Source organism: Buteo buteo, chromosome 6 (assembly GCF_964188355.1).
Source record: "Buteo buteo chromosome 6, bButBut1.hap1.1, whole genome shotgun sequence".
Classification (NCBI taxonomy): Eukaryota; Metazoa; Chordata; class Aves; order Accipitriformes; family Accipitridae; genus Buteo; species Buteo buteo.
The window spans coordinates 40,263,159-40,284,336 of NC_134176.1; the positions used below are offsets into that span (position 1 = coordinate 40,263,159).

The 21,178-nt window shown below is 46.4% G+C and overlaps 1 protein-coding gene across 5 annotated transcripts in view; it reads left to right on the plus strand.

Moving 5' to 3' along the window:
* The window catches only part of RGS6 (regulator of G protein signaling 6), a 285,362-nt gene that overhangs the window by 252,519 nt on the left and 11,665 nt on the right, over positions 1-21,178 (plus strand). For 3 of the 5 annotated variants that reach the window (XM_075030561.1, XM_075030560.1, XM_075030564.1), the window contains 3 exons: positions 9,156-9,245; positions 11,125-11,228; positions 12,123-12,465. In XM_075030561.1, the coding sequence (XP_074886662.1) occupies positions 9,156-9,245; positions 11,125-11,228; positions 12,123-12,186 (258 nt within the window). In that variant the 3' untranslated portion in view covers positions 12,187-12,465. Of the gene's footprint in view, positions 1-9,155; positions 9,246-11,124; positions 11,229-12,122; positions 12,466-21,178 lie in introns of those variants that run through there. The other 2 variants (XM_075030563.1, XM_075030562.1) reach the window with 1 other exon arrangement.

Sequence of the window (21,178 nt, forward strand, 5' to 3'; positions counted from 1 at the left end):
AATAGGTTTGGGTCCATCTGAATGGCCTCTTTTGGCTAATGAAGCTCCTGACAGCCAAAGTAATTCATCTTTAACATGGGAACCCAGAGCTGTGAGTGTGACAATTATGGCTTATCTGTACAACATGTTATTAGTTTTTAAACTCCCACCACCACCACCTTCAGGCATCTCCTTGCCTCCTCTGAAATGTCTTTCTGCCTTCAGAAAGTCTTCAATCCCTTCCTCAGTCCCTTGGCCCTGGGAACTAGTATCACAAGAATGTGTTGTGCCTCCTGATAGTAGTGTTTGCTTGTAGGGGCATTTACTGGTAGGCTTCAGAGCTAGGTATGCTAGAGTAAAGTAAGCCACATATTTGTCTTTGGAATTACTTTCCTGTTTGCTTTGTTTATTTTTCTTCTTTCATAAATAAAACAGAGTTTTAAATTGACATTCCTTTACCTGAACTGATCAGCAGCTGATGCTGTTCTTTCTCCCAAGCAGGGAGTGAAATTGCTTGCAAGTGCATCCCTTTCTACCTGAGAAGCCAGGACTCCAGGAGTCCACTTCTCACGGATGATGGGAGAACATCCTTGCAGATGACTCAGTTCCACACCTGCCAAACCCATGTGCTGCAAGAACACTGTGGTCTTTAATTTTTCTAACTTTTTATCTCTTAAAGTGTTCACCCTCCTAATTAGAAAAAAAAATAAAATCCCTGGGAAGATTCACCTGCTCGGCCCACAGCAGGTATGAATGTTGTGTGCCATCAGGATGGAGTTCATTGCCAAACAGGTATAAGATTTCAATATGTATTTGTAGCGTGGACTCCAAGAGCTTGAGCTCAATTACTTAAAGGCAGTCCAAGGTGATATAGCAATAGATATCTTACAACCAAAATGTTGATGAGGCATGGAAGGCTGTTTATGTATCCAGCACATATTCTCTAGGCAGACATCCAAGCAGGGCTGGTGGTCCCTATGCCAGCATAGCCACCTTTACTCAGAAGCTGTATGCTGCTTGTTTCTGTAGGGCTGCATCCTGCTCTGTCACCGTCTCCTATGGGACACAGACTGCCCCAGTGCAACAGAATTTCCTTTCTGCTGTATGAGGGATTCTGCATGTTCCTCTCCATGGCACAACTCAGCTTTTTGGCAGGATTTTCTCCAGAGAAAACAGAAAGAGGAAGCTGCAGAACGCCCTGCAAGTGTCAGGGTGTTGGCCAAAAAGTTAAGTAGTTACATCTTGTAGCTATACCACAGCACGTATAGGAGAGAAAACCCCCATCTTCATTGCTGCAACTCCTAGATATTGTATTGTTTGGAAAAGAGACGCCAGTCTCCCAAATGCTACACAAGGTTGTCCCCTCCTCCCAGGCAAAACCTGTTCACTTGGGCTTTTTGCCAGTAGCCAGGATTTGGCCCATATTGAGAGAATCAGCCTCTTAGCCACGATCATTGTTCTCAAAACCTAAAGCTGCTCATATGGCGTTAGACTCCCGGCAGCCCACTCTTGTCTCCCAGGATAGCCCTTGCTATATTTAGGACTAAATCCTCCTGCAGTACCAGGCTGACCCCTTAACTGCGCAGTGCTCGACAGACAGCCCTTTGCCTCTGTAGTCCTCCGCACTGCGTCTGCCACGGACCCCCCGGCAGCTCTGCCTTCCCATTTGTATGTTTGAAGGTATGAAGCAAACCAGTTGTCTCATCAATTTGCAGGGGAGCCAAAGCTAAATTTATGTGTTGCTTTTATCAATGCACTTTCCCACAAAAGATTTACATTGTGTTTCCAACTATGTATCTACAGGGCTAAACAAAGGATTTCTGTGTATTACTCAAAATGAGCTCTCATTGCTTACAGTTATCCCTCCTGCTAAAGCTCTTTCTTACGTTCCTGTGCCTTCAGCCCAGTGTAATTTCATTTGTGGCCTGAAAAGAGGTTTTATGCTTTTTAGTTTAGCAGGGAGGTTAGTCTATATTACAGTATAATTATTCATCTTTTTTTTTTCCTTAGTAGCAAAACCAACTTGGTTGAATGTGAAGAAAATGCACCAGCTAAAACTGTGGGTGTAAATTGTTGTGTCGCTTAAATAACTTGAGAGTGGCCAAAATGATATTGCTCAGATTTTCCAGAGCAATTCACACTCAGGCCAAGACCCTTATGTGCCATTTACCAACCCGAAACATTTCTTTTCTAAACTATAAATCAAGGAAAGCCCAGCACTCCTGGAGCAGCCAGAGCCCTTGTTTACTCCTCGCCCTGCTAGGCGGCAGAGCTGCCAGGTACAGCTGAGGCTTCGGGAAGGGGCTCTCCCTGGTTAATGCATGCAGACAGCTCCAACCCCGCAGTACAGCCGTGCTGGGAAGAGTAAAATCCTAAATTCAGGGACCAGAATAAGCAGATCCAGAGGCGTTCTTAGTGGGGATTTGGAGACATTAAGGGGAATCGGAATAAAACCCCCGTGTTTCCCTGCCTCGCCCCCCCCCCCCCCCAACTGGTGTTCTCCCATCAGTTTCAGTCAGGGCAATTGTGAGGGTCTTTTCCTCTGCAGCTTCTTCACTGCTTGCTTCATCTCAGCTGTGCCTGCTACCAACTACTTCAGCTTCCAGAGCTGATGCAGCATTTTTTCCTGCTTTCTCTAAAGTGCATTTCAGGACCATCAGTTAGACTGAATGGCAATTTATCTAAATTGCTCCTAAAAACTGTTGCATTCAGTATTGGCACAAGTAACGGCTAAAGAGGAGTAGGTCTCCTTTCCTTTCTTTGGCTTTTTGGAGGATCCTGGTGGTGGTGTGGTAGGGGGTCCTGCCAGTCAGGCAGGATTCCTGAGAATGAGCTAGGAAGAGTACAACCGATTGAATAGGATACGTCTCCAACAGCCCCTGGATGGCAGGTTTTGCTGACTGCAGTATGCGTGCGTGCTGGCACAGGGGTTAACCTCATCTCCTCTGCCACAGATGTCCGTGCAGAGTAGAGGTGCCGACAGAAAGGCATTAGGCTGCTGCCAAGTCTAGTTGGAAGGTGCAGCAGTGGCGCACCGTGTGCTCTGAAAAGCATCTCCTTGCTTTCTCCTTCCCACGTCCTCTTTGCGCTATAGAGGCAGCTCTTCCAAAAGCGAACCCCGGGCAGGTCCTCAGCTGGCATCCATTATCATCCTTCCAGCGAAGGCCACAAGGCTTTCACTGCTCTCTCCTGTGCGAATCTGCAGTAAATTCCTCCCCGGTGCCCAGCATACAGGTAGAACAAACATTAACATTCATTGCGGTTTGCTGTTATTTATTTAGTTGTTTAATCTACTGCTTTACGTTGCTTGTGGGCTTTTCTTCTAATGGATTTGTCTGACATTCTGCAAATCTCCCTTGCAGTTGGCCAGAGGGGCGGCTGCTGGTGTTCACATGCTTGCAATACAAAAGGGTCTCCAAATCAGCTCTAACTAGTTTAATACCAGGTGTTGGAGACAGGGGGAAGGGGTGCTCCAAAACAATCCAAAAGATGTTAGTGGGAGAGCTACAGCAAGGAGGATTCTGACCAGTTTACAAAGGGCAAAGTGGGCCCTTGGGGCTCAAGTGAATCTCAACAGCTGTCTAGCCTTAGTGTAAGCTCCCTGGAATGGGCTAAAAATGTGCTAAATGGGAAACCTGTCCTTGAAATGAGCAAAGAATTTGCAATTTCCCACTATTCCCCCTCGTCATCTAAAGCTTACAGCTGTGTTTAGGCATAAGCAGGGAAAACTTTCTATCAGCAAGTTAAAATTTAAGGGCTTTCTGGAATCTAACTGGTGTTCAGAGGTCATGAGAACATTGTGCTTGGCCTTCACAACCCCCAAAAAGTCTCAGTCAAGCCTGTCACAAAATGTTACAGTGAGTAAGATACAGGTGGGATTAGAAATGGATGTTTAACCACCAATACTCCTCTCATCTCATCTCATATACACGATTCAGAGGAAAGAACCAAGATTTTCTGCTAAAAAGAAATGTTCTTAACAGAGAACACAATTCCTGAGGTCTGCCAGGTGCTTTGTGCAAGTCAAGTGTTGTTACTATTTTTTTATAATTCCGTTTTTTTCCCCACATACTTCTTGGGTGTTCCCAAGGTCCTGCTTGGCTGCCACCCATGCCCTCCTCAGGGTCACGGCGCTCTGACTGCGAGACCTGAGATTACATTGCAACACATTGATTTGAAGCAGGTGCAGCTTTGAGACAGTCTCTGCTATCTCAACCACCTCCCACATTCCCGTCTGGATTGCAAACTTTCTTTTTTCTTTTCTCCCCCTTTCCCCTCTTGTCAAGAAAATTTACAGAGCTTGTCCTTCATCTCATTCCAAAGATAGAGCCTGTGGAAGGAAAACAGCCGAGAGATGCTGAACCTTATCAGGGTTTATTTCCCTGCACATAAGCTGTCAACTGTCAGGGGCGGGATTTCCTCTTGGTTTCATGTAACTGTAGAAAAGAATTTTTTTGTGAGTTACCTGGCTGGTTCCTTTGTTATCTCATTCACAGAAGTGACAACATTTCCCCCTTTAAAATTTACTGTTTGTTCTCCTTTATATCATGCAATGGCGATGACAAGTGGAACGCTTACGCTGTCTGAAGTGTAACTCTCACAATAGAAGCCTAGGTACAGAGAAGATGCTCAGTGGAGCTGGATAGCCCTCAGGACAGCTGCGTAGTTCTTCCCACCATGAAGTAGATGTGATTCAGGTGCATGAAACACAAAAGGGGGTCTGCCTTTTTCTCAAGAAGAGATGCACGCAGACCCCATTGCCTCTGTTGCTTTGTTTCAGGATCTGGGGAACAACAGTTCTGGGGATGTTTGACAGCAAACCCGCTCTGCTTGCAGGACTCTTGTAAGGGAGTTGTTTGCTTCCTGCATATGAAATCCACTGTAATTACAAAAGCAGGTTATTGTGTCACCCTCCGTGTTAGACCGACATTTCCAAATGTGCATCCATCCTCGCAGGGTAGCATCAGTACAGCCAGCACTCATCAACAGCATGCTGCGTGAGGGACTAAGTGACCGGTCAGCTCAAAAAGCCAGCTCGCCAGGGTTTGCTCGCACATGTCAAGTCAGTCCCTGTCTCCAACTCGCAGCTGCTGCCGCAGTGGCCTGAGATGGTGGCTTGGTGCTCAGAGGTAGCTGCCAAGGCTGCAGGGGAGAACAGTGGGATGCATGATGCCCGTCAACTCCTGGCCCAAGGTTGAAAGACTTTTTTTTTTTTTTTCCTGCTTTCTATCTGGCTTTAGCAGCAGGGTGCTACCTTGTTTAAGGGTTTAATAGATCACTTGGGCAATTTTGTTAGACAGTTGGTTTTTTTGTTTTTGCAATGTGAATCCCTGAAGGATTGCTGTCTTAAGGATAGAGCAGGGAGCTGGAAGTCTGAGCCCTACCTGGGAAGCGATACCCAGCAATGGCTGGGAGATGCTACACTGTCTAGATGAAATGTTTCTCCTGCTGTTGTGCAGATGTGGCACAGGAACTTCCAATGACACTTGCAAAGAAATGTCACAATGATAATTCTGGCCAGACTGCTCACAGTGCAAGAGACTGTCATGTCCAGAGCTGCAGCTGTGTTGTTAAAAATTACACAAGTAGTGCAATTGCTTTGTGTATTCAGGGAGCCAGTAATAATGAGCTCATTACCCTATAATAAACAACTTTACAAAATGCAGAGTTCTCTCAGCATAAGGATGGGAAGTCTCAAATTTCTCACCAACGGTGTCAGGTATGTCAGGGAGCGTGCGTGTGTATAAAGTGCATCACTAGAGATGCTGGCTGTAGTTGGAGATTTCAGTCTGGTGAGGTTGTGCTCCCTCTCCACGATGTGATAAAGAGGAGGCACAAAAGCACCTGCTCAGTAAAATAAGAAGTGGGAGACCAGTGGTTTGCGGTGATCCAAAGTGAGTTAAAAATCCATGGTAGAAAGGGACAAGCCAATTTGTGCAAGTTGCACAGAGCAGCTAAATCCGTGCACACACCTTTGTTGATATGCCTGTTGCTCAGGCTTCCGCGGAAGAATGTGTTAGTTGGTAGACCTCCAGTAGCTTTCAGTGTATTTATGAAATGAGGGGTTGCTAAACACTAGCTGTAAATTCTCCCTCGAAAGTCACAGATTCTAGAAAGTATAGCAGAAAATAGCTTGGTGGCAAAGAACAGAGTAGGCTAAAGATGTAAAAAAAAGTCTTAGCCACTGGCGTTTCCTGTCCTGCAGCTAGATTTGTTGTGTAACTGGGCTGAAAACACACTGCAGCCACAATTTTAGCAGGAACCTTCATGGTGCAGTCTCAGTGGGGATTTTGGCTGCAGCAGTGTAAGCTGTCCTGTACTGTTGCAAATTGGAAGGCAGTCTTTGCTGACCTGAGCAACTGGCTCAGACTTCCAGTAGGTGCTTCAGAAATGCAGTGCTGTAAAATAAATCATCGATGTATCATTTGTGCCTCCAGTACAGAGCTTCTTCAAAGCAAGCCCTTTGAATTCTTGCAATTAAGCAGTAAAGTTTGGTTCTGAAGCTATGCATGTCCCTCCCTTCCCCTATGCCCAGCCTTCTTTCTTCATTAGCGTTCAAAGCCTAGGAATAGTTATTCCCTGTTTGATTATATCTTTGGTGAACAGCTGAAAGGTAGCGGTGCTGCTGCTCAGTGATTCCAAGATGTGAAAAGCAGGGAAAATGCTTCATACTAATCAGCTAACTGCAGTGGCAGTTGGGCTGTGGGTGTGCAATAGTCCTGTTTTTCAGGGAAGGGCTTCAGTTAAGAAGTCAGCTTGTGGTTTATTTCATCTCAGGATCAAAGTAATTTTTGCCCCTTCCCACAGCCAGATATTGAGTTTATACTGTTTTAAGGTCAGATACATGAAGTCGTCTTGACATGAGCAAGAATGATAGTTGTCGTTGGCATGCCAGCGGGTTGTACGGCCAGCCTGGTGTGTTCTCCTTTGCCTGCAAACACCTTGTGTGATCTGTCTGCATGGCAATGAACACTGAATGTTATTTTCCAAAAATGTTGTTACTGTTTTTCAGAGCAGACCCGTTTGTCTGACCACAGATAAAGAAACCATTTGGAGTCCAAAGACAGTAAAAAAAAAAAAATATTAATCACGTGTCTATCAAAATGTTAATCAAAATACCCCTGCCACGCACCACCCTACCTCAGCCCCACAGCACCCTCCTGCCCGCTTCAGCACCCCCTCCCACCAGCATCCCGCATGTACTGGGTGCTGCAAGGGAGGACCACTAAGAGAAGGGAGGTTCTGGAGACCCCTCAGGCCCTGTACTGTTGATGGGCTACAAGGTGGCTGCCCCACTTACTCATCAGTCTCCTCATGGTCCTGGAAGAGGAAGGAAAAAGACTTCTAGGTGTATAGTTACATGGGTTTTTTTCCCAGGTAATTATGAAGAACTCATTACGAGGTGAACTCAGTCAATAAGGTGAACTCATTACAGGTGAACTGGTTGCAATATGGTTGGGTTCATATCAACTGAATCCTGAGTTTCTGCTAGTTGAAGTATTTGAGAGACAGCTGATGTTGAAAATCCTTGTTCACACCAGAGAAACGGAAACCTTTTGACGACCATATCCATGACGTGCATTATTTTCCCTCTTCTTGTCTTAGCGAGTACTTGGCTCATTCTGTCCTGAATAAATAGAACAAATGTCCCACAGCTGGACGTGAAATCTCGTGGCAGTGCTGTAGGTGAGAAGTATGAAGCTGAACTCTCCCTTGTGTTTTTCTGCAGCAAGGAAGGGTGACAGTTGCTAAATGGCTTTATATGAGCATTTCTATTCCAAAATCTTGTGCTATCCTTCAGATAGATAGTGCTACACAAATGAGGATCTGTCAGGTCTGAAAGCAAGTATGGAAATTAACTACTAAAAATTGTTCCACACCAGGTTGTAGCTCAAAGGATACGTTTATGCTGTGTCATAGGAAAACCAGTGGCAGTTATGCCCCTCTTGGGACTACACCGAATAGTGCGAGAAAGCTGAACTAAGCAGTTCTTCTGTGTATAGACAGGTCATCACTAATTACCCATGATGGTGAAGATAAGGGAATTCTGCTTGGCTTGTTAACACTGTGAAATAAGCCATGCGACTTCAGTCTGGTTTGGCTCTTCTAAAGTTTCCTGTACGATGGCTTTAGGGCAGGAGAGAATATTTCACGTTGTATAAATCAGTATAGATAAAATTGCTAATTAACTCTATAAAAGTGCTTCCTTGGGCAAAGTCTAAGAGAAATGTCCAGGGTGCCTGTTTTTCTCTTGAGTTCCTTTAGTATGTTCTCAGTCTCTATTTGGTCAAAGTATTTTGATTTGATTTTCTTGGCATTTGGGATAATATCCATTACAAATCCAGGGATAATTAGGAGAAGAAGAGCTGACTGTGTTAAGGGTTTCTCAGCAGGAAAGTAAAACTAAGCAAGGAAATTGGAAAAGGATAGGCATTAAGTTCTGCTGCAATAAACCACTGCTTTGTAAGTTTGAAGATGCATGTAGTAAGTGTTCTCAGAGCAAACTGGTAACAGTAGTTTGACTTGCTAGGAGAAAAAAGACCCTATGGGAGGGAGTCATCTGACATAACTTTATACATATGACGTAGCCATCCACATCTGAGCTAGTTGTATAACCTCCTTGCATAGTCACCAGAGATACAGGCTTTTTCAGGATGTTAACAGGTTGGCTTGCTTTAATTATGTGTCTTAAGTGGAGATGAAATGTGTCCAAGTATTAGTTCCCCTCTGTGAACAGGAGGGGAGTGCTGGGTGATAGTTCAAGGATCTATGAGTGGTAAAATGAAACCTAATCTATGGGACGATTTCTGGTGTTTATTTCTTCCTTCTTGAGACATCCCAGTAGTTTCAGCCTGGCTAGACACCTGCTCATAATCTGGGGACTTCTGAGAGTTGCAGTCTTTGCAGAATAACGCTGATTACTGAATAATGTGTGACAGCCTTTGGGGTGAGGGCCATCTCTTTGTTTTGTGTTCGTACAGCCCCAGGCACAGCAGGGTCCTGCCCCAGGATGGACCTGCTGTGCACTACCACAACACAGATAATCAATAATAGCAGACTTAATTAGAACTTTGATCAGTCTTTCTTCCTTCTAATTCGCTGTGTTTTAAATCCCTGTGATGTCTAAATGAGGTTTGATAACAATTCTCTGTCTCTCATTTCCTCTTGTCCCACAGGAGCACATTTACAAGCTGATGAAGAGTGACAGCTATGCGCGCTTCCTCCGTTCGAATGCTTACCAGGACTTATTGCTGGCCAAGAAGAAGGTATCTGTTGGGAAGGACGTGCTTGCATCTCTTAGCACCTCTTGATTCTCGCCTGCTGCTTGCTGCTAGTGTGAAAATGAAAATATTGTTTCCTTTTTTTTCCTTTATTTAAGAAAGGAATGAGCACTTTTGTTTTCTTCACTGGGGGCACAGGGTACGGCATCTGTATGCACAGCCTTAGCATGAGTTTTGGGGAACACGTGGTGACCCAAGGGAAAAACAATACGGAAAAGTGTTTGTCTTGCACAGCTGTCTTCCAAACTCGGTGCAGGCAATTAAAATTGTATCTGTCTCCTCTTCCTCATGACAAAGATGGTGTCTGGTATGAAGAGCAGAACCCATCGATCTATTTATTACTGGTGCAAATTTCACCCATGCTGGTTTTCACCTCCCTTGCCTCACGATGAGATCTTCCCTTTGGATGCCTTACCTATAGACCCCCCTGCAGTGATTCCCATGCTCCTTTTCTCCCTTTCCCTTGCTTTTGGCTCCCCAGAGATGTTTCCTTTTCCTTGGAGACCAGAAATAATTGCAACCCATGCGGTAATCAAGAATACCAGCTACATTGTCTCACAGGAGAAATGGGTTTGAGCTCTTCTTAGCCTTTTTGGTGTCTGCATGTGCTCTGCCAGCACCATGTTTCTGCCAGGAACCCCCAGTTCAGGGTAGCAAAGCAGTGGTTACATAGAGTTATGGCAGCTCCTGTCCAAGTGTCCCTTCTTTCTGAGGGAGCTGGGAGGTAAGCTACTGCTCTCTGCATTTGTGGCTGTGTTCAAATGCTTCCTGCACCTCATGACTTATTCCCGTAAGTCTACATGTCCATCTGTGTGCATGTGCATGCATATACACGTGTACACATCCCACTTACATGTGGCTTCCAGGACCGTACATAAACTGACTCCTGACTCCTGCAGCCTGAGCGTGTGGTTTCCCATCACCATCTTCCCTGCTGTTTTTCTGCTGCATTCTCTGTGTGCTGCCAAATTACATCGCATCGGCACAATACAATGAAATCCCAGTGGTATTTTTGTCCTGATTGTCATTGTGTGCCCTAAAAGCATGCATATGGTGACAAAAGGAGACAAACCCCTCTGTCTGCTGTGCCTGGGACTACCAGCAGGTGGATTAGGGGAAGGTAATGGAGGGCAGCCGTTGGCCTTATGTTTCAAAATGTCTGGTTTGAGACAGCATAAACCAGTACTGTTTACATTTGGAAAGGTTAGACCTGACTTAGAGTTCAGAGGCTGTGGAGAAAGAAGGAGGTGCAAGGCAAAGTCTTCTGATGGTATAAAGCATAAAAACCTTTGCCATCTTCCTACCCCCATCACCTTATGGTTCTCTCTGCCCCCAAGTCTCCATTGAACACGTGAGGGTGCATGTGCTTGAAAGCAGAAGAGTTTTCTCCACCCAGCTGAGCCCATTCAAACCGGAGGTGGTTTTTTTTCTTTTTTTTGCAATCCTTGTTTGCTGTCAGATCAAGCCCTGGATGTGTCAGCATGACATCCTCATCCCTCTGCAAACTGCCGCAGGAGCAGGTTTTGGTGTCATGTTAACACAGCCATGAAAGTAAGAATCAAGTTTCTTTTAGAAAGAGCTGTGGGTGCACAAGTAAACATAGCAAGGCACAAAAAAGGCAGGAGTAGATCTGTGCAGATGCGTTGTTCACCAGCTTCACACGATGCGGGAGGGGAGTTGATGTTGCTCCAGAATCTGTAAAGCTCTTTGCAATTGCATTGCATTGCATTGGGCAAGTGAATGTTTCTGAAACAGTGTAGGTACAGAGATGCTGACAGAAAGAACAGCAAGTTTCTGTACAGTAAGATCTTTAGTACCTTTGGTGCAGCTTTGAGAGGCATCCCTTTAAAATTCCTCTAAATAGCTGGAAAGCAGAGGAAGGAAAAGAGAAACCCAGTGGCATATCAGAGCCTGCATGGATGGAGGATTTGGTTTAGAGCCTGCATACAAAGTCCTGGATTCACTGATGTGAGTAGAAATTCACTACAGTTGTTGAAGACTTGATAAGTATGTTTCTCTGGGGCATGAGTATATCTTGCCCCAAAGACATTAGCCTAACGTTGCCTGTATACTACGCTGATACAACATAGCCTTACTTTTATTACCGAAAATAAGTTCTTCCAGAAGCATAGCATGATAGACTTGGGCTAAAAGAGTTGCTTGCACAAAGAAAATGAACTTCTCTATGGCTTGAGATTCACATGTGAATATTTTGTGGATAAGTTTATGTCATTTGTGATCATTTGCCCTCCAGCACTGGGTTGCAGCAAGCTGAGAGGGCAGGAAAAAGGGAAGGATTGACTGTGGCTAGAGCACAGGACTGGGAGCCACAAAATCCATGCGCTTCCCTTGGTTCCTCCACTTACTTTCTTGTGTGACCTTGGGGAAAAGAAGGTTCAACTTTGCCTGCCTCATATCCTCTTCTCTGTCGAATGGGAATAATAATAGCGACCTGCTCAGTGGGGAGGTGACAAGGTTTGCTTAGTGCCTCAAAACATGCTTGACATTTTTAAGATTTGTAAGGTACTGTAAGTTGGAAGAGTTACTTTTCTTCCACGCCGTACAATAACCACAGATGTGGGAGCTTCCCCTTGCTGCTCTGGGAGTGCAGTAATGGAGGGGAGGGAGGGAAGAGAAATTATGGGTCGGGACTGAGATACAATGACAGAATTATGAGGGGGACCAGGGAGGATAAAAGGAACATATTGTTCACACCACTAACTGATGCAAGACAGTGGACGTAGGCTGCGTACAGACCAGGCATACATACTTTCTTAATCCATTTTAGATTTTTTTTTTTCTCCGTTCTTCCCAGTGTCATTATTACAAATAACCACAGTATTATTGGCCTCGATCCTGCAGATTCATGGTGCTCAGCGGGGAACATGAGGTTGGCCTCCAGCAAGGGTGTGATTGGAAGCAGTGAGCTGCAGAGGGGGAAAGCTGGGTGTAGCTCCCTGCCTCGCACAGAAGTCCTCCTCCCCTGCCAGCCTGGAGAAGAGGAGGGATGAGGGCAGAACCCTGTCCTCGGGAGGAACGGCTGTACGCCCAGCCTGATTTGAGCTCTGTACCTCCATGCCTGGCTTTCCCCCTGCAGCAGGTAGAAGTCACGGGGCTGCTGAAAGCGGCCAGCTCAGTGGTGAAGGGCTGGATGGTGCCGAGATCCCTGACCGACTCATCGCGTTTTATTTGCGTATCTACGCAACATGCCCCACTCGTGCTGCGCAGAGTCAAGCGTCGACCTGCTCCCATTCCAGCTGATACGCACGTTACTGCAGGCTACTTCACGGCAGGTAATCGCCGCCGCACCGCCCCCCAGCCCTCCTCCACAGCAGCCAAAATGGGGACTGGATGTCCTTAGAGGGCAGCACGAGTGCCCCGACAAACCTCCTCGCTGGAGGCAAGGAGGTGTTTGGGCTGGGCGACTTGGCTGCCGAGCAGGGGTCTGTTCCCTGGGGAAGGAGCAGCGTAGGTTAGTTAGTGCACCATGGAAGGGGGTGGGGGTGCCCCAAAGGGGGGCTTTGTTAACAGTGAAGGAGCGCCCAGACACGCGCTCTGCTCGTTATTTTTGAGGAGAAAGGAGAGAAAGGAACAGAAAAGACCTTGAGGCACCTTCCATTACTCCCCGTGGAGGTGAAGCTATGACATTGGTGGGCATCTCTGCGTTAGCAGGCACCTGACTGCCAGCTGGAGCGGCAGCCGAGCTGTCGCGGCTCCGGCGTTCACGGCAGCCTGGTACGGGGTGGCTGGGGGCCATCCAGCCCTGCCTGCAGGCAGGGGAGCATCGCGGAAAGGCGGCCGCAGCTGCAGCGCAGACGGGCTGCGAGGCCACGGGAGTGAGCTCGGTCACACCGGGGGAAGAGCAGGTTGGTATTTGCTTGGTTTAGAGCATTGTTTTCCTCTCCAACTGGTTCAGGGAAGGCTGAGTTCTCTTGTGGTCCTGTGCAAATGGACACAAAACAGGTGGAAAATACCATTCCAGCCATTTGGTAGCACTGTACATGCCCTTTGCTTTCTCACTTTGGATGTGTGTAAATGACTGCTTGAGAAGCCTGGGACCTGATCTTGGCCTTTTCCTGAGCCACGGTCAGGGAAGTGATTATCCTTTATTTTCGTCTGATGCCATCCCCTCTGGAACACATGGTTTTCACCAAGTTCAAAAAAACCCCACCCCAAGCGCCAAAGTCTCACAGCAAAAAAAGGATTCAGTTGCCAACAGAATGAATCCTGGGGCAGTGAGATGGAAGGACGGGAGAGATTTTTGCAGACCTGCAGTTCAGAAGACCAAGCTTTTGGATGTATATCCTTACCCCTTTTCAGATCCCTGGCCAAAGGTCTCAGTAAGGCAATGGCTAGGAGCTTCATGCCATAAGGGACGGGCTCCATTTTCAGCACACACCTTTTGAAGCATTGCTTTTATCCAGACCCCCTATCCCAGCTGCTCTAGATTGTCCAGGAAGTTTCCTACTGCAGATTCTGTCCCTGTCTTAGTCCCATCAGGGGACACATGACCAGTTTGATTCAGTGGCAGGACTTGGCTTGAATGTTGTAAAGATGCTGTGCAATTTTCTCATAATTACTTTTAATAAGCAGTGTCAGCTAGTTTTCGTAAGTTTTTTTCTACTTAAACTGCTCTGTGCCAGCAGAATCTACACAAAAGAACTTAAAATTGGCATGGCTGGGTAAATGATTAATCATGAAGAAAAGGAAAATTTAGAGAAGACAGTCAATAATTAGCAAACGGCTCCTAAGTGGTGAGATCCATTTTTGTGCACCTACCTGGGCTGAGAGGTTTTCATCTGCAGTGGGCATGGTTGTTTCATATTTTATCCAAATGCACATGTCCTTTGCCATTAGCTGGTAGAGTCTGTTGGAGTATTTACTGGCAAAGATGACCTTTTTGCACCTAGGAGGACTGCTTGACCTGGCATGCACGTGTGTTTCTCTGCCTTTGCCCTCGCAGTGTGTGTTTGTGCAAATGCTGCTGTGGTGCTGCAGCGGGCACGGCTTTTGGGTCCGCAGCCTTTTCAGACACTCCCTGCGCAGGACCCCAGATCTGTTCACAGGACTGAGAGAGGTCTGACTCGATCTCTTTTCTTTTTTTTTTTTTTTTTTCCACTTTGTTATTTTTAAATTTCCTTCCTCTGCTGTGCGAGGCAGCCTCCACACCTCCGTGCCGCGCAGAGGGATGCAGGCAGGCGGTGACCTTCGCAGCAGGCTGCCAGCCCCCCGGTCTGCAGGCAAGCAGAGCCAGAGCCCCACAGCCCGCACCCACACCCACCGCCCTTAAAACTGCTCAAGCCAGCTCATCACTTTGCAGCCAGCCTGCCTCAGCTGCTTTTTATTGTACTAGAAAATGTCATGCTTTGACTCAGAGCTGGATGCTATGGGGATGAGCTTTCCACGCATCCAGCTGGTCCCAGCCTGCCGTCCCCATGCCAAATGCGCAGGGTTGCTGCAGCCCGCGCTTGCTAGGCGCTTGTGTGGGACACCGACGGTGCTCTCCGGGCCTGCTTCCCCACGCACATCTTCAGCTACGGTAGGGAAACAGCCTTTTGGGCAGCCCCCCCGTGCTAGATGAGCTCTCGCCACCCCAACAAGGTGCTCATCATCTTTGGAGACCACCGTCCTGCTTTCCGGCTGAGTGGGAAGCGGAATCACCTTGCTGGTAGCAAAAACAGAGAGACTAAATTTTGACGGCAGGTGCAGGGGCACAGCGTGGCCGGTTTTCAGCAGCTCATTCTCCTTTGCCCCCAATGCACGCCAGAGCTCCACTTTAAAATGCAGTTGGGCCAGACGCCGATTTTCCAGCCCACAGCAATGTGATGCTGCAGACTCCAAGTGCCTCGCTCCCCTGGGGAGCCTTGCAGAACACTCTGTCTTTTGTGTAGGTATTTCTTCTCCCGGGCAAAACTGTGCCTTTAATTTGGCTGCCGGTGGGTCTTGCTGCCCCACACACGGCTGCGCGCTGCTGTCCTCAGTCCCACTCGTCGTGACGCGTTCAGCCGCGGTAGCAGGACTGCAGCCTCTCTCTGTCACCTCTGCTGCCTTGGGGTGTGGGGACACCTCTGAGGCTCCTTCAAGGAGGGGATCTGCAATGCCCCGAGCACTTGCGCTGCTGTTACGCTCAGCAGAAGAGTGAGGCTGACATTTCTTTTCCCTTTCCTCTCTTCTCACATGCAGGGAGAGGCAACTAACCCTTGGGTGAGTGCATACTAAATACTTCTTTGCAGAACATTGGACTGGGACGTTACTGCCTCCCTGCCCGCCAGGAAGCCTGCTTCGTTGCTTGGTACATGCTCCGAGGCCTTGGCTCCATCCTCAGCGTTGGCTAAAGTGATGTGCCTCTAGCTTTCACTTTTGATACCGCTTTTGGGACATCAGAGTTGATGGTGTGGCTTCCTCAAATGGTTTTAAGTGGGGAGGTTGCTTTTCTCTTTCTTCTAGACAAAGAATATTGCGTGTCTTAAAAGGGCCTTATGTTCTGGTCTCATCTCTGGCGATGGGACAGGGAGAATCAGCCCCACCTCTGCCTGGGATGCTTCAGACGAACCTTGTAAACATCAGAGAGCTGTGGTAGCTGTGATGAACATGCAGAAGAATCAAAAGGCTTTGCCTAGACTCACCTACACAAGTTCTCATCCAATTTATCTGATATGCTTTCGGCTTCCTTACATCTTCTTTATCTGGTTTTTGCACTGGTGCTTTGTCCTTGGGGGTTGTTAGTGCAGCTGAATCTGTGGCAGATGATATGGCAGGTGGGTGCCTCTGATGAGCACATCCAGTGCAATGCTTATTTCCAGTGCAGTGTCATACACCATCATTACTGTGGCTCTCCCTTATATGTAGCTCCTTATCCCCTTTGCTGCAGTTTTACTTCCATCTTATCACCTCCATTTCGCTGGCTCACCACATTAAAATAAGTTTCTCTCCTGGAAATCAGCAGTGCCCACAGCTTTCTGATTGCAATGAGCTTTCCTTCATATTATCGAGTTTCTTCTCTTCTCTTCTCCATAACAATTTTTTCTCTTAGATATTCCAGCAAACATGCCAATAAATTATTTAGTTCTTCCTTGTTAGTGGCAATTACATCTCCCTTGTGCCAAATGAATGAAGCGCTGCAGTGAGCAGTCTTCTCAGGGATACGTTAATAAAGCCATGATGCACATGCTTGTCTTCTCGCAGTGAAGTTGAATGTCTTCTTGTGTATGAATAGTCCTGTACTCCAGATACAAAAATTTCAGTGCCCCAAATCTGCCTGTATCTTTCTGTGGCCTTGCACAGACGTACATACACTGTCTTCTGTTTTGATGGAGCCAAACTTACTGGAAATGTGCTTCTACCCTCTGGATAAATAGAGGAGTGTGGGTTCCCTGGCAATGAGTTCAATGGTGGTTTTTTTCCCAGTGCTGTATTCACTCACACATTGCTTTTTAATATTGTAAAAGTTACTGTGGTTTTTTTCATCTCTCTAAGCGAGTAGATGGGAGCCTCCGATCAGCTGTTTGGCAGATGTTAACCAGAATCAGAGGTCCCAGTTCAAACAGCCACAGAAGGAAAATTCAATGAACAAGGAATCAATACCAATAGCTGTGAGACACAGCAATGCACAGACCTGTTTGAACCATTCAAAAAACTCACAGGAGAAAAGGTGACATTCTCCAAGAGTAAAAGTAGTGATGTCTCTCATTCTTTAAGGGGTTTTGGTTTCTTATGTTTGCTCTTGCAAACATTGATTTCTGCTTTTTACATTTTTTTTTACAACTTTTCCCCCTTGCTGCTTCCTTATATTTTGCTGCTGTTTTGAAAAACTGCATTTAAGCTGAAGGGTTTTTTTCTGTATTTTTTTCTCCCCACTTTTTTCCCTATTAAGCCAGAGAATGAGCAAGGTCGTAGAACTTCTCTAGAAAAGTTCACTCGCAGCGTGGTAAGTTCCTTTTCTTTTCCCTCCTCCCTTTCCTCAGAACTTCATTTTTAGTTGGGGGGAATGTGGATGCTTGACTTTTTATTTCATCCTTTATTTTTGCAGCTAGCATCTTTGCAGCTTCTCTTTTAATACTGTAGCTCATCTAAATAGTAGCTCTAAAGAAGGAGGGGTGGGGGGTAGGGGAAGCAGAATTCCATAATGCTCATTCTAGCTTATCATCACTGCAAAAGCAAGTTGATTTTTGTCTAGAATGAAACGCGAGGTTGTCTTTTTGCTGTGTTCCCACTACGGTATTTGTTGTGGCTTTTCCTTGCGCAATGAAGTAGAAGAGCATGGTTCTCATAGCGCCATTGCAACAGTATCCCTATGGTTATATAGTGCATGGTTAATGATACCGTATGTATATACACATACATATCCACCCACAGCACTGCAGCCGCTTCCTCCGTTGCCCCCGTCTGTCAGTGCTCATGTAAATAGCGATGGGCAATACCCTTTGACTCATTCATGATACTGATACTGGAAAAGGAGTGCAGTAACAGTAAGAGACACAACACTGTTAAACCTGTTAGATAAGTGGATGGTGGGATCTCAAGGGCAGCGGACAGATGTCCTCTCCTCTCTTGTCCTTCACCAGTCTCCAACCTCCAACCAGTCTTTCCAGGTGGGGGAAGCTGGTCCAGCTGTGAAGGGATGCTGCAGCACAGGGCAGCGTTGGGCACTGGCTGGGGCTGCTTCTCTCCAGCCCCCAGCGCAGGACCCCAGAGCTTGGGCAATACCTACTCGTCCCACTTGCTTTCAGGGATCTACGTGTGCAGCAGTTTTTCTAGAGAAAGGGAAGAGCAGGGCAGGACCGGAGGCAGATGCTGCAAGTGGGGTGGAGGAGCAGCGATACTGGGCAGCACGGGGTGGGACAGGCTGTCTGCATGGGGTGGCACAGAGCAAGCACAGGGCTAGAGCTGAACATACAGCAACTGGGTCAGTGAGGAATTACTCTTGTGTTGCTCAGTATCAAATACACTTTGACTTGATATGTCATATGGTTTTGGTATACTGCTATGGTCTCCATGTATTGCCCATCATTTGTTGTAAGGTGATACCGGGACAGAGGAGAGTCATCAAGTGGTCGATTCCTGTAGAAGCTACTGTACAGAACAATATTTCATACAAAGTTCATAGACCTTGTTATGGCTTTATAACAGCTTTATAATGAAGGCATTGGACTATGTGTATATACAGTACCTATGCTTGCATTTGTGTGTGTATGTATGTGTATATTTATATATACACTATATACGTACACACGGCATCTAAATATAAAACATTTGTACATACAGATAGAAAGGGGGAAATTGCGCAGGTAAGTGTGAGCTGTCGTAGAGCAAATAAGCCTAGAGGGGTTCTTTCTGATGCTGCCATGCTACTGCACAAGCAACCCAAATGTAACACGCAGAGCTTTGTAGTATATCCACTGGCAGACTTCCTGGGGAATGTATTTATATAGCTAATGCATATGCACACATTTAAAATATGTTGATACAAAATATATCACTATGCCCATCTGCATATTTACTACTTTCTAAGAGTCTGCCAGAAAGAGGAATAGGCAAGATTTTTTTTTTTTTAAACAAGCTATGCAGAAATATTTACACCGAGTGGTAAATTCTGCTCCCAGATTTGCCAGATACATGGAAGAGTAACTCTCACTTTACTAGACTGGCTGGGTTTATAGTAACACAGCCAAGGACAGAATTTTCTCGTGCATTTGATTTGAAGGGTAACTTGACAAGCTTGATTTGGGATGGTAGAATTATAATGTAAGTACCTGTAAAGAAAATCATTGTAGATTGGTTGGCACTTTAGTTCATTTTTGTCTTACTGGCTAGCATACTGTAAACATTTTCTTTCATTTTTCTTAATACAGATATAAAATATCGTCCTCTGATGGCACAGTAGCTACCAGAACTAGGAAGGGTCTGAATTTTTTATACTTTGCATTGTGGCAGTTTGTCACTACCATCAGATGAGAAAATAGTCACTATGTTGGCATGTCATCATGTCCTCAGAGGACAGCATTACCAAAGCGGTAACTTTATGGCATACTCAGGGGACTAAATTAAGATGAAGTTAATTCTGCATGCTCTAGTTCTCCAAAATGCACTGCAGTTCCCCAACTGTGTAGGAGTACAGCGGCCCTCGTTCCCAGAGCTCCACTATGCTTTAGTGATTGCTCATTACAGGATCACATATTCAAACTGACCCTGCACAGGCGCGCTGAAGCTAAGCATATGCTTAAGGTTTGGCTGGAACCGAGCCCCAGGGCTCGGCTCTCTTCGGGGGGAGCCCTAAGCCTATTGCGCAAACAGAGTAATACGAGGTCACGTTTCCAGTGACGGCTCTAAGAGGAACACCTAAAACAACCAGGGCTAGTTTATTTGCTTTAAGAGCCATCGCTGAGATGAAGCAGTAGCTCCCTGGACTCTGCTGCTCTCTTTGGCGCTGGGAGGGCGCAGTACCGCCCCAGGGAAATTTTCAGATTTGGCCGCAGCATGTGACCCAGCGTTTTGGGAAGCGATTGAATTGAGGTCCTTGAAGGCTTGGCCTTACCACGGCAGCACGTGCTCCGGGCCGTGCTCCTGCCGGGGGTCTGAGCCAGCCTGGGGGGTGCTGCCCAGCCAGACCTGCCCCGCAGCCTTCGCGCTCGCCGGGAAACCCTGCGGAAGTTAGGGGAAGTGGAAACGTGATGCAGAACTTGGGGCAGAACTCCAGAACTTTGGGTTTGGATAAAAACCTGAATTTGAAGGTGAATTGCATTTGAATTTCAACATTTGAATACAGGTTTCAAGAGCACAGTTTGACTGAAGACGTATGTCATTTAGCAAAAACCTCAGGAAAATTACTAGTCAGGGAATAGCTCAAAGACACTTACAGTGGGGAATAAAGTGGCCTGGCTGTGTTTGTTCTTTCTGCATCACCGTGATTGTTAGTAAGGTCATCAGAACACTTAAAATGTGTTTTAAAATACGGAGCAAATTCTCTCCCAGCATCAATCAGTTATTGTTTCCTATACTACTCTGGCACTGCAGGCCTATTGAGAACCTCCCCTGAATAATTTTTAGCTCATTGTTTCTTCAGATAAAGCAGTTATTATTGCCTAAATTTGCTGTAGCTTCTCAGCTGTGATAAGCAACACAGGGAAAACATATATCTAATGATGTTATGGTTTCCTTCTGCATCACTGTACTCAAATTTGGGGAACTTGGTTCCCCTAAGAGTGTAGGTGGCATAGGGCCAGAGCAGGACCATGGAGGTTTGTGACTCCTTCCTGGCTCATGATGCTCCTGTACTCACAGGGGTGCTTTCCATACTAGAGAAGGCCTATTTGTAGCCAGCATGCCAGACATGCCGGATTCCTTAGACAGTGGGTCTTCCCTTGAGTGAAAAAAATGAGACTCTAGGTTTACCTGTTCTAGTTGCTTGGATCTCACCATCTCTTGTTTGAGAAAGACTGGAAAAGAATACAACGCTTCAGAAAAAAACAGTAAAGCTTTGTCAACAAACTGCAAACAATATTGCAGGCTTTTTGTCTCTTACTTGGGTTAAACCCCTCCCCAGAAAAATCTTTCAGTGCTTCCAAATTGCTCTCCTGCACTGGGTGGAAAGCTGTACAGCTTGGCTTTGGGAGCACAGACTTGGAGCAAGTGGAAGTCATCTTACCCACAGGGCTCCTGCACATCTCAGAGTCACAACCCAGGAGACAGAGATTAACCCCAGACCATTTAACATCCTTTAGAAAGACACTGCGGAGCCCAGCTAGCCAGCCAGAGGCTTGCCAGCTTCAAGGGCATCAATGGGGAATAAGAAAGAACAGGGTTTTACAGATATTTTTTTCATACCACTCTTCAATTCCTACAAGACCCACTGCCTCATCTTCCTTAGCTTGATACTTTTGACCAGGAAAAGGCAGCTCCTGCCTAATGAATCCACCAAG